General features: G+C 51.4%; 1 protein-coding gene across 4 annotated transcripts in view; it reads left to right on the top strand.

Moving 5' to 3' along the window:
• Positions 1 to 12,598, top strand: part of Crtac1 (cartilage acidic protein 1) — a 141,958-nt gene that overhangs the window by 109,050 nt on the left and 20,310 nt on the right. For all 4 annotated transcript variants that reach the window (XM_006231385.5, XM_017588738.3, NM_134401.2 and 1 more), the window contains exon 6: positions 8,553 to 8,687. In XM_006231385.5, coding sequence (XP_006231447.1) covers positions 8,553 to 8,687 — 135 coding nt within the window. The remainder of the gene's footprint in view (positions 1 to 8,552; positions 8,688 to 12,598) is intronic.

Raw genomic sequence — 12,598 nt, 5'->3', positions numbered from 1 at the left:
CAATAGGCTGTTGATGGCACAGCCATCCAGTTCCTGTTCTGAGTGCCAAAAATCAGGAAGCCAGGCCTGTGCATAACAACTTGGTCTTGTTCACACCCGCCTTGCAGTTGGGGATGTAGAAATTCTCCTGTTAGCTAGCCTTCCCCATGCATCTGCTCCAAGTTATACCACGGACACTACCAAAAGCGTTCGCCAGCCTGCACTCAAGGTTTGGAATTGGAAAGTGGTGGGGGAGGGGTGGGAGTGGGGGGACATGTGGCCATCTCCCTTCCTCCAGACACTTGACTGGTAGCAAATCTCTGAGTTCCATGCAGGAAAGGTTGTCCTGGCCTGCTAGGAGTTGATGGTGCCCTTACCGAGCCAACTTGCCACCTCCATGAAAGACAGAGATTGATGCTGTCCTATCTGACAAAGTTTGTGGGGACGAATGACTAGACAATAAAATGGTTTGCATGGCTCAAGCCCCATCAACGTGCCTGAGAGCCCTGGGCATAAACGTGCTGCGGAGAGGCTGAGTGTCAGTAATAAACCATGTTTCCCTGGGAAGAGGAATAAACATGAGGTGCTTCAGCCCAGATTGGTACAGTCAATTTTTCTGAGTAAGCTCCCAGTTCTGTGTACTGGGCTGGCTTGGCAATTAAGTGCCTTGATCTTGCAGGAGAGGGAGGGGTGTGGGCTGGGGGATGAAACACTTGAAAATGAGAGATGGAAGGGAGGCAAGGACAGGGAGAGTGCATTACACGCGGAATGGAAGAATTCAGGAGGCTGGAGCATGAAGGGGGCATTGTTCACGCTGGCTGGGCTGGCACAGAACCCAGGAGGGAGAGGGGGAGGCACAAGCAAAGACAGCTGAGGAGCAGAGATGCGATGGGAGCCCCGGCCAACTGTGCCGGCCGTGCCGGAAGGATAGGGCAACCCAAGGCGGGGGCAGCAGCTTCTGTGGAGGGATGGAGGAGGCCGGGGCAGCTGGCATGCCCAGAGGACACGTAAGAGCAGTTCTGCAGACTTCCAGAAGCTATTTGGCTGGCAAGAACCAATTTGGCCCACCAAGTTACTGTTCTGTCTGCCCGCCTTCCCCAGCCCCCCAACATTATCCCGCAACCCCCACTTGTCACTCGGTTAATGACACATGGACATCTGGCTGGAAAATGGCCCCCAAGTGCTCCCTTGAGCCCTAGGAATGAACCCCAAATGTAAGGGCCACTATGCTGTGCCCAGCCCGATGGCTGAGACTCTGGGCAGGTGGCCAGTGTTCGTCGCCAGGACAGTGCAAGGGGTCTGGGAAGCCAGGAGGGATGAGCAAGGCCTAAGCAGACTGAAGGGAAGCAAGCAGTGGCCAGATGCGCTTCAGGGAACTGAGGCTTCTGAAGCTAAGCTGCACGGCTCTGTTTTTCCCGGGCAGCCATGAGGACTGTGTGGGAGGACTTCCCATTTACCAAGAGGGTCCAAAATAGGTCCAAAGAGCAGAAAGGACTCGCACAAGGTCACCTGGGAGACTTGTAGAAAGCCAGCACTTGGGGGCTTATCTCCTGATGCTTAAACCAGCCATAACCAGCTGACCTTTCTGATGACCTCCAACTGGAGCCTGCTACTCCCAGCTGGTAAAGGGAAGGCCTCTCACCCTCTGGGTATGCATTGGCAGACAGCCCTGAACTGTGTACCCAGGTTGTCAGGCCAAAGCAGCTGTCTGGCCTGGGGTGCTCAGGACAGCAGGCTTCGGTGGCAGGGGCTGGGGGGGAGGCAATGGCACGCAAACCATGCACAAGTTGTTAGATGTGCAGAACGGGGGAGGGGATATCTCTCCAGACACTATTGATTCTGGCATCCATTGCCACTGTGCTGGGTCACAGTGCCATCTAGTGGCTGAAATGCCTGCTCTCAGGGGACTGGGCCCCTGGAGGGCATCAGAACCTGAGCTGCTAGTCCCACCTGGGCACTAGAGCCTGCTGTCCCTTGCTGTGTCTCCCTGAACACTCCAAGGCCTCTTCAACTACCAGAGACCTCTGGGAGCCAGGCAATGCTGGGAGCTGAGATGTGTGGGAACCGTGAGAAGTGAGTTCCATCCTTCAGAGGGTTTGGCATAGGAGAGAAAGAGAGCAGTAGTCCTGTGGCATATCTCCAGGCACCTTGACCCAGCCAACTAACAGAGAAGCTAAAGGAAGCAGGCTGCCATTTGCAGACCCTGCCTGGACCGTGCCAGCTCGTGTGGACAGCCCTAGAAGACAGTGACCTCTCCCGGCACAGATTCTACCTTCAGTGTTTCAGAGAATATCACGGGGGATACCTAGTCCATGGCCTGGCCCTGTGGCTCTGACAGAGTGGCACCAGGGTCCCCTGCTGGGCATCTCCTGGGACATCAAGGATGGAGCTGAGAGGGCCAGCCCACCTGTCATGGAGTCTCTGTCTCCCCCCTAGGACACCATGGAGGCATCTTTCTTCCTTCCCTAAATGGAGTCCAGCTTTCTGTCATCCTTCCCTCTTCCCATGGCCTCCCCCAGGCTCGACCCTTTCCCCGGGACCTCTCTGCACTGAGCCCTCACCCTTTGAGGGAGCATCTGCCCAGGCTGCAAGGTGGTGATTAAAGAAGCCTTTAAGGGAATTTGGAAAGAAAATGGAGGTGGATTTATGATGTTGGGTGGAGAGTTCTGCTGTTGGCTGGGAGCAGTGTGGAACAAAGTGGAGGGCAGATCTGATTTATAGGAAGTCATTATTGGAAGAGACGGAGAGGCCCAAAGCCCAGCTGAGCCCTTCTGGCACAGCCATCAGTAGCATGGCTGGTGTCTGCCGGGTGGGGGCTGAGGAGCCTCCCAGGCTCCCAGGTGGGTGTCGCCATCTAGCAGTAGCTCAGCCCACTCTAGGAGCTAGAACCAGAGAGGCCGGATGACGGGTACCTCCGCCAGGTTCAGAAACCCTGGGAGGGTCCCCAGAGGGGTTCCCAAAGTTCAGGATTCGCAAGAACCATTTCCCAGGGGTGTCAGGTGCATTTGGTGATTGTCACAGTGGTCTGTCGTGGTTCTGAAGCGAGTAGATGTTTGATAGGCTAACACTTTGCTTTTTTACACGAATTTTCCCCAGCAGTCTCAAGAGACTGTAAAGAGATGAAGCTAGTGGCTTTACCCCAAGGTGGCAGTACGGTCTCCTCCCTGTTGAGAGGGGACCTGAGCTAAGGTGTTAAGAGGAGCAAGCTGAGGGGACAGCGTGCAGGTTTGAGCTGGTACCCTAACACCTCACAACCGTGACTGCTCCTCTGAAGGCCTCGGGTTTCTTTGCCTGGAAAATAAAGGGAACTGGGGGGGGGGGCATTGAAGATGCATTTGCCAAAATAAACAATGCTTTCGTTACACTGGACAAGTGTGTTCAGGAGTTCCACTGAACACTACAGTGACCACAGTTAATAACAGTCTTTTGTGTTCTTGCACCAAGCCAAGAAGATAGATTCTATGTGTTCGCAAAATTTAAATAATAAATATGTGAGATCATGCATATGTTAATTAGCTCATTTTAGCCATTTCATAGCATATGCATTCTCCAAAAACATGCTGCATGTGATAAACGTATTTCTCGGCTAAGAAGTCGAGGTGGTGACGAGACACACCTCCAGGTGTCAGGACACTTAATGTGAGATGAGTTCACCTGTGCCCAGCACACAGAACAGAGCCGCCAGGCTCTTTCTTCCAGTCATTTGCCTGTTCTGACCTCACATAGCTTCTGCTTGACTCCTTGCTGCAGGGTGGACACGGGACGAAGGGCCCTTCTTCCTCCTGCCTCCGGTGACAGGTTGGAAACCTTCTAGGAAAAGAGAGTCCTGAGTGTGGGTGTCCTTGTCTAACAGCTCTGGCACCCACACAGCCTCACAATCCAGCCTTGCCTGGCATCAGCAGGCTCACCCAGCACCAACACAGCATCAGCACCTTAATTTAGAATTCTTCAGGAAACAAACTTAGAGAGGGAGACCCCGATACTGCCCTACCTGTTGCCCCTTCTCCAACTCACACCTCCCATCCCTCTGCCTCATGCATTTTCCAGCATCTTAGACAAACTCCTTTATAATATCTTGGATGCTCTTGGCAGCCTATGGGCCTTGGTGTCTACAAGAACCGTGTTTTCTACAAGATTCCCACAGGAGAGTGTCACGGGTCCCATAACCGTTTGATGAGGACCGACAAGATGTGGGGCAGGAAACTGCCTCCAACACGTTCCAACTGTTTCAACGTGTTGAAAAGTAAAATCTTAAGGGCCTTCTCGACACCCCACCCCCTGCATTTTGCAGTGCAGAGGACTGATACCCAGAGGACACCTTCCCAAGGTCCCAAAACCAGAGAGAGGCAATGGCCCTGCACAAAACTCAGAGGCCCTTCCTAGGAACCTGATCTCAGTGGGCCGCTTCATTCTCGGGTCAGGTGGAGCAGTTCAGAGTGTGGGCTCCACCCATAGCCTCTCCCTTCCCTCCCCATCTAATTCCTGAGAGCTGGGAGGTAGACTCCTTGCACCAGAATCACACTTGAGACCACTGTCAGAGCATCAGGGATCGGAGGTCTAGAGATGCAGGTACTGAGAATAGCCACGGCTTCCCCATAGGGATTGGGGAAACAATGGACAAGCAAGGAAGCCTGACATGTGGCCAGAGGAAGTGGGGACCAAAGAGGGTCATTCCCCCCTGGAACCCCTAACTTCTCAGACAGACTTGTCAGAGTGGACACGTGTCCTTGGGAAGGATGGGGACAGAGATAAACATTCAAAGCCCACAGCATAACAAAGGGGCCTTTGAAGCTTGAAGAGCTGGGCAAAAATAAAGTGATATTATTCACTCGGCAGGTGGTAAATAGTCCCGGCTAATGACTGTGTGGCACCTGACATTTTCCAAGGTACCTTCCAAAATTCATTCCACTTAATATTTATGACACCCCTGGGAAGGAGCTATTATTATTACCAGCTTACTTCATAGGTGAGAAAACAGAAGCCTAGAAAGGTTAAGTGATGTGCCCAAGGTCACACGCCTCAAACTTGGATCGCCAGTCCTGAGGTCTGGCCTTCCACCAGTACAGCCCTGCAGGCCCAGCTGTGTGTCTGTGAGGGAAGGTGCTGGCTCCAGACAGTAAGGAGTTCGTTGAAAAGGGTGGAGTCAACCTCATTAGGATGTCGTTCTCCAAGACTAAACAAAGATATCCCTAACAGCCACTGTCTGGGTAGCCCTGAGCCTAGGGAGAGCAGGGGAGGGTGGATATCACAAAGCAGGAAGAAAAGCCGAGACGGGCCCTGGGAGAAGAGATACTGTTACTCCCATCTGACCGGCAAAGAGGAGGAGAGGAAGGAAGCAGTCATGACGGGATGTTTCTGTTGATTTCGAGAGTTAATCTTGTGGCGTCAGCAAGGTGCACAGCACCTGGCCGCCTTGCCTTAGACCCCAGTTTGGACCATATCCTAAAGCTTCTGGAAATGAGCCCCAAAAGGCTGGCTCCCTGACTGTGGACTCACCTGCTCCCCAACTGTGGGGCCAACTTGCCAAGAAGGAGTTGTGGGTAACATCTCTGTTATGGTCCGGTTGCTATGGCAATAAATTGCTGCTAATTAGTAGTGTGGTTACCATGGCAATTTTCTAGTAATTACAGGTTACAAATGGTGCAAGGCTTCAACCCAACCCAATTAGTTAATTAGAAAGATTTAGAAATTTGTCCAAAAGGGAAATAACCTGCTTTGTAGAAAATGAAGGGAATGTGTCACAGCTTGGGCGCCAGAGGCAGAGGAGACTGGAGGATGCCACAGAGAGGGGATGACTGAGTTGCATGGTGGCAGGTCCTGAGTCCCACCTGGAATCTCTGGAAGCCTTATCCCGGGCTGGAGTCTGGCAGTAACCAGGGCAGGGACAGCTGCCCCTAGCTCCTCTTTTTTAACAGTCAGAGACGATGTCCAGGTTACATGCCAGCATTCTTTCCACCGGCCATCACCCTGCTCCGTGGCCTTCATGTTATGGGAGGCCTCCTGGGAGGAGGATCCTCAGAGGTAATGGGGAGTCTGTTGCTCATTTGTGTGAGACTGGACTCTCTTCTGAGACACACTGTGTACCTGGGAAGGAAATGCCTACAAGGCATTAGCAAGAAGTCCAGCAAGAGTAATAATGTAAGCAGTGAAGTCATTATGGGGCCCTTGCCCCAGCTACCTTCACATTGAGAAAAAAGCCTTATAATTTGTCGGGGAGCATCTCTCGGGGTGAAGGACCGTAGGTACCCAAGAACCCTTCTCTCAGATGAGCCCAGTCACTCCACTTGATCCAGAGGTTGGCGGCCATGGGCCTGGCCGTTATCACATGACTCTGCTGGGTTCTCATTTACTTAGTTTCCTCCTGACATTAAGAGCTCGTTCCTTAGAGCAGTATGCCTCATCCTTCAGGGGGCATGCAAAGCACACGGTGGTCTTGCCAGAATGCAGGATTCAGCAGGGTCTGAGTCTTTGTGTTTCTGAGAAGCCCCAGCAGTGGGCCCACAGGCCAAGGCTGAAGGCGTCAGAGAACCTCCATGTATCTCACCTCGGTTTTTAAAAATTGACTTCCGAAAACTCCATATTTATCACACACGACGTGACGTTCTGAAATGCGTGTGCCTTTCGGAGTAGCTGGCTGGAACTAGCATGCGTGACTCTCCACTTGCAGGGAGGTCACTCACGACCCACTATCATAGACAGCAAGAACAGCACGTGATTATTAACTGCAGTCGCCAAACCATTTAAGAGTCTCTCTGACTTAGCCCCTCTGTTTAACCGTTCCCTTCCCATCTTCCCCCCATCACCAGACCCTGGTAACTCCACTCTGTGTCCTGCTCTGTAGCTTGCTCTCCGGACTCTGCACCTTAGGGATTCCTGTATATGTCTCATCTCCCCTTGGTACGTTATCCTCCAGGCTGGATAACATCTCATTGCGGAAAAGTACCACATTTTCTTTTTTCGGTCTTCTGATGAACATGGAGGGTGGTTTCATATTAGCACCCACGGATTTTGCTGTAGTGGACACAGGAGTGCAGAACTCTAGAACCTGCTGCCTTCATTTTCTTTGGAGCATGCATGCCCAGCAGCCAAATTGCTATGTTATATGGTAGTTCTATTTTTATTTTTCTGAGGGTACGCCATACTGCTTTGTGGCTGTACTAATTTATATTCCCTCCAACTGTGATTAAGGGGGGAATTCGTTTTCTGCTCGCTCTGGTTGGACGCTTGTAAGCCATCATTGTCTCTCAATTGATTTTTATAAGGACTGATTTGATTTTTATAAGGACCGGAACAGAAAGGGCAAGTCAGAAAAGCCCCCATTTAACAGAAGAAACTGACGCTCAATGGGGAACAAAATGTCTATACTCCAGCAGCTTATAAGAATCCATGCCAGCTCCTTGTGGGTCCTTTCAACGGTTGCCCAGCATCCAGGGACCATAGCTGCTGAGGCTTCCTACACGGGGGTGGTTTTTCCAGGGAGATCACTGCTTGCAGACGCTTTGTTTAGGGTGCACGAAGGTTAGACTTCTGCATATCAGGAGCTCAAAACTGATGTTAGTCCTCAAAGCCTAACGTAGAGCTGACTTGATTTGTGTGTGGGGGTTGTTTTTTTTTTTTTTTAATGTGAATACTCTATTGGATTTTCCCCTCTCAAGTTACAAAGGCAAGACTTGTTGCTACAAGCCAAACAGCAGGAAACAGTCAAGAAAAGGCCCATTACCATCTCTCTCCGTTTCCCCAGTTCTTCCTGATCCAGCTAGTCAGTCTAACCTTACTCTTCACTTTCCCCAGTTTCAAACCAGCTTACACACATATATATATTCTGGAATACTAAGAGTTTTCCCACTCTTTTTTTTTTAAATAAATGCAAGATCACATAGAACAGTTACTTGCCAATTTGCTCTTTTCTTTTCTTTCTTTCCTTTTCTTCTCTTTTCTTCTCTAACCATCATGGGCGTCCCTCCAAGTCAATACAAATGGATCTACATAGTCCTTTTATAGCTGCAGAATGAGCCACCATATGGATACACCATAATCCTTTCTGCCAGCTCACTATCAATGGACAAAACTGCTTAGTACATCAGCCAAAGCCAGATAATCGCTGGGCCTACAGCTGGACCCCACAGCCTGTCAGAGCCTGCAGGTAGAACTGACTTCCTCAGATTCTTAACCAAACACACACGCCTAGGTTCTGACAGATGTGTCTGGGACTTGACGGGGAAGTGAGGCACTGTTGAGGGTCCTGGGAGCTGCCCCTGCCTCCAGGGATAGATAGAGCTGGTTTTAGGGATGTTGTGATTCATCTGGTGTGCATGATGACCTCATCCTGTGTTCCTGGGGCATGGAATGAAGCCTTTGTCACAAAGTGGTCCCATCCCTCTGGCCTCAGTGTGATCAGAGTTATAGAGACTGGCAGCTGAGGTCTAGCCCGGTTGGAAGCATCCCAAAGTTCAGATCCCTGAGGTTTCTCTGAATTGTTTCCTTAAAGTAATTTATCTGGTGCCTGGGCGGCCCAGTCTCTAGGTGGGGCTGGCCTGGGCACCAGGCACTCACTGTGGATTCACCTTTTCTAGCGGGCCGGGGTGTCAGCGTGGGCCCCATCCTCAGCAACAGTGCCTCAGATATCTTCTGTGACAATGAGAATGGGCCCAACTTCCTCTTCCACAACCAAGGCAATGGTACCTTCGTGGATGCTGCAGCTAGTGCCGGTGAGTAGATGCGACCCTTCCCTCTGCTCCTGAGGTCCCTGGGCCCAGGAGACTATGGGTTTCTCTGCTGTCCTCTGGGTCTGCTTTTGTTTACTAGCACAAATCTCCCCGAAGCTCTCCTTCCTCAGCCTGGCCTCTCCCCCTTTATCTTTCTTTTGCATTGAACTTACTGTGTGTAGATGTGTGTGTATGTGTGTGGAGATGTGCATGCTAAGGCACTCAAGTGGAGATCTGAGGACAACTTGCAAAAGCTAGCCCTCTCCCTCTACTTCGTGGTTCTCGGGGCCCGAACTCAGTTCCACAGGCAGCAGGCCTTTACCCTCTGATAAATCTCCCTTGATTATCATAAACATTCAGTTTAATCCAATAACCATTCCTTTTTTTTTTTTAATGTTTCTCTCATACGATACATCCCACCAGCGGTTCCCTTCCCTCCACTCCTTCCAGTTCCCACCACCACTTACCTTCTCTCCCAGATCCACTTCCTCTGTTTCCCTTCAGAAAAGACCCAGGGATATCAACCTAACACGGCATAACAAGTTACAGTAAGACTGGCCGCCAACGCTCACATTCAGGCTGCCCAGTGGGAGGAAACGGGTCCCAAAGGCAGGCAAAGGGGTCAGAGACACCTCCACCCCCACTCTTAGGAATCTCACAAAACCACCAAGCCAACCACAAGGTATTTGCAGAGGACATAGTGCAGCCAATGCTGGATTCGTGGTTGTCACCTCAGGCTCTCTGAGCCCTGCTTATTCTGTAGGCTATGTTCTCCTGGTGTTCTTGACCCCTCTGGCTCCCACAATCCTTCCTTCCCCCTCTTCCAAGGGTTTCCTAAGCACCTAGAGAAGGGATCTGATGAAGATCTCCAATTTAGGTGCTCATTCCCTACCTCCACCCTCAGTGTTTGGCTGTAGGCCTCTGCATCTGCTCCCATCAGCTACTAGAATAAGATTCCCTGATGATGACTGAACTGGGCACCAATCTATGAGTATAGTAGGATATCAATCACTAGGAATCAGGTCCTTGATTATTTCCCTATCCCAGGTCTTGGGGCTGTCCAGCTTCTGATTTTCTGGTCATCCAGGCAGAGTCCATCATGGGCTGCTTTTCATGGTGTGAGCCTCAAAGTAGCCCATCATTGTTAAATTAGTTTGGTTCTTGTTCGGTTGGTTGGTTGGTTGGTTGGTTGGTTGGTTGGTTGGTTGGTTTGGTTTTGACTTTTTGATACAGGGTTTCTCTGTGAAGCCCTGGCTGTCCTGAAACTTGCTCTGTAGACCAGGCTGGCCTTGAACTCACAGAGATCTGCTTGCCTCTGCCTCCCAAGCGCTTGGATTAGAGGTGTGCACCATGACGCCTAGCTAATTCAACAATCACGTGGTGAAGCTTTGCTAAGTGTCTGGCTAGTGTTAGGAGCTGGGAACACTGACCTGAGGAAGGCTGAGACCTCCCCTCATTTAAGAAAGGAACGAACACTCTAGAAACATACATCTACATGAACAGCCATACTAAGAAGCAGGATAAAATGCAACCCAAACCATCATGGCTTCCAGCTCTACTCCCATCCCTGCCTTGGTGATTATCTCCCATCAGCCTCAGGACCTTTGCGTGTGCCGTTCTGTTTGCTGGAATGCCCTCCCTCTTCTCTGTAGAACTTCCACATGCCAGTCAACATTCTGTTCAGTGTCACCTCTGAGAAGCATTGTCTGACCTCCTCTGTGCCCCCTGGCAGACATTCCTTCTTTCTCCTCTGTGTTTCCTCTGCCCCTGGCATGTTCCTCTCATTCGGGCCTCTACATTGCCTACATGACCAGCCTGTGTGCTCGACAAGGACTGGGGTCTTGTACTGTCCACTGTTGGTACCCGGGTGATGGCAGAATGAACACTTTATCAAAGGTCGTGGTTGAGGTGTGTGCCCTTCAGCCCCTTCCTCGTCCCTCATTTCCTCCAATCCTGAGAACGAATGAAGGCTTCAGTGCACCTCCTTCTCGGAGCCTGAGCAGGCGCTGACTGAGGATCTGAAGCCACCAGCTCTCCAGACAGCAACATCTAAGCTCCAAGTGCAAACCCAATCCCTCCTCTCCTAAGTAGAGTGTCTCCCCCTCCCCTCCCACCCCAGCTGAGACACTGCCTACCTGAGCTGGCTGCCTGTCACCCTTGGCCCGGTACTCTGGTGCCCCCCGACCCACCCCACAGATTAGGGGTGTGGTCATGTAGCCTGCCCTCTATGCCCACCCCTACCCGGGCTACGCTCCAGCAGTATATGCCTTGCTGCTGAGAAATCGCAGGCTGAAGAGGAGGAGGTGGCACAGAAGACTGGGAGGGTTTGATAAGGTGTGAAGGAGACGGAAGCAGAGGTGAGTGAACAAGTTGGAGTGGGAAAAGGTATCAGGCGGGAGGAGACGAAAGGTGCGAGGCCCGTAATTGAAAGTCAGAGCGATTGCAGGGGTTTAACAAGACATGTCAAGGGGGCATTCATCACCCAAACAGATGCCGCTGTGAAATGCAGCCTGGCACTGCTTAGTCCCGTGAAGAGGAACCAGCTCCTTGTCAAGGTGCCTCACGGATAGGAGAGAAATGGGCCAGCTCAGAAGGCCACCGACCCGACGCTTAGGCAAGAGAGTTTGCAGAGAATTAATGGAATGCCAGCCCTGGGGATCAGAGGCTCCTCCCAGTCCCTGCAGTGCTGTCCTCCTGAACTGAGTCTCCCATCAGAGCTCAGCTCCAGGGCTCCCTTCTCCATGCAAACACCTCCAAGGTTCTCAGAGCCCCCACCCCGGCCTTCTCCAGACCTTCATCCTCAGCATGTCTGTTTCTCAACCTCTGTTCCATTGGCCTACTACTCAGTACCCAAGGGCAGCCTGCAGCCTGTAACCAAGGGACAACCTGCAGCTCTTTGTCCTTTGGAAGCGTGATCTTTGCTTAGCCCTGAGCCTAGGCCAGGAGCAGAGATCTGCCTCTACATCCAAGAAGGGGGATCCAAGTCGGAGGAGATATCAGGGCTGTGCCCACTGCACTCTTCCCCAAGATAGGCGGGTTCCTCAGTGGACGGTGAAATTGGGGGCAGGGCACTTCCTGTTCTCACAGGCCCGCTGTGGCTTCTCTGTCATGGTTGCTGTATTTCCTCTGCTGTCACAAGCATCCCCAGTTTGCCTGCTGTCGAATTATTTATGTTTCTTCATTCATTCAGTCAGCAAGTACTTACTGAACGCTGCCGTGCAGCCATAGGCACAGAGGTAGACCTGCAGCACACAGGAGCCACGGGGACGGGGCGGACCTCAAGAGAGTGGGGCAGATGGAGAGTCAGGACCCCAAGCAGAGAGACCCCTGAAGAGCACAGTCTGTGACCAGCACCAGGAAGGGAAAAATTAGAATGATAAGGGGGAGCGGGTGGGAGGGGCTCCTTCGGGGGCTGCATTTTTTTCTTTTTATCAATTCATTTAGTTACCATAGAAAATAATGCGTTTTGTTGTGACAGCTTCATACGTGTATCATGCTTCGGTCTTGGTCACCTCCTCCCGGCCTCCTGTCACCTGTCCTGCTGTTCCCTCACTTCCCTTTTCGAATAGTTCCTCCCTTTGCTTTCACGGCACAGATATTCGATTGCCTTTCCTTAGTCCCTTTCTTCTCCCAGCACCTTTAGGCCTCTTCCTTCATAGCCCTCTTTCAACTTTCATGTCAAGTTGTGTGTGTGTGTGCGTGTGTGTGCGTGCATGCATGTACACATGTGAATTTAAACCTGGAGTCTACATATTCAAGAAAACATAAAACATGGGGTTGGGGATTTAGCTCAGTGGTAGAGCGCTTGCCTAGCAAGCGCAAGGCCCTGGGTTCAGTCCCCAGCTCCGAAAAAAAAAAGAAAAGAAAAGAAAAAAGAAAGAAAGAAAACATGTTGCTGGCCCATGGTGGCACAT

The sequence above is a fragment of the Rattus norvegicus genome, chromosome 1 (genome assembly GCF_036323735.1).
Source record: "Rattus norvegicus strain BN/NHsdMcwi chromosome 1, GRCr8, whole genome shotgun sequence".
NCBI lineage: Eukaryota > Metazoa > Chordata > Mammalia > Rodentia > Muridae > Rattus > Rattus norvegicus.
The sequence above is the reverse complement of the archived record's forward strand: the minus strand, read 5'-3'. Positions and strand labels throughout refer to the sequence as shown.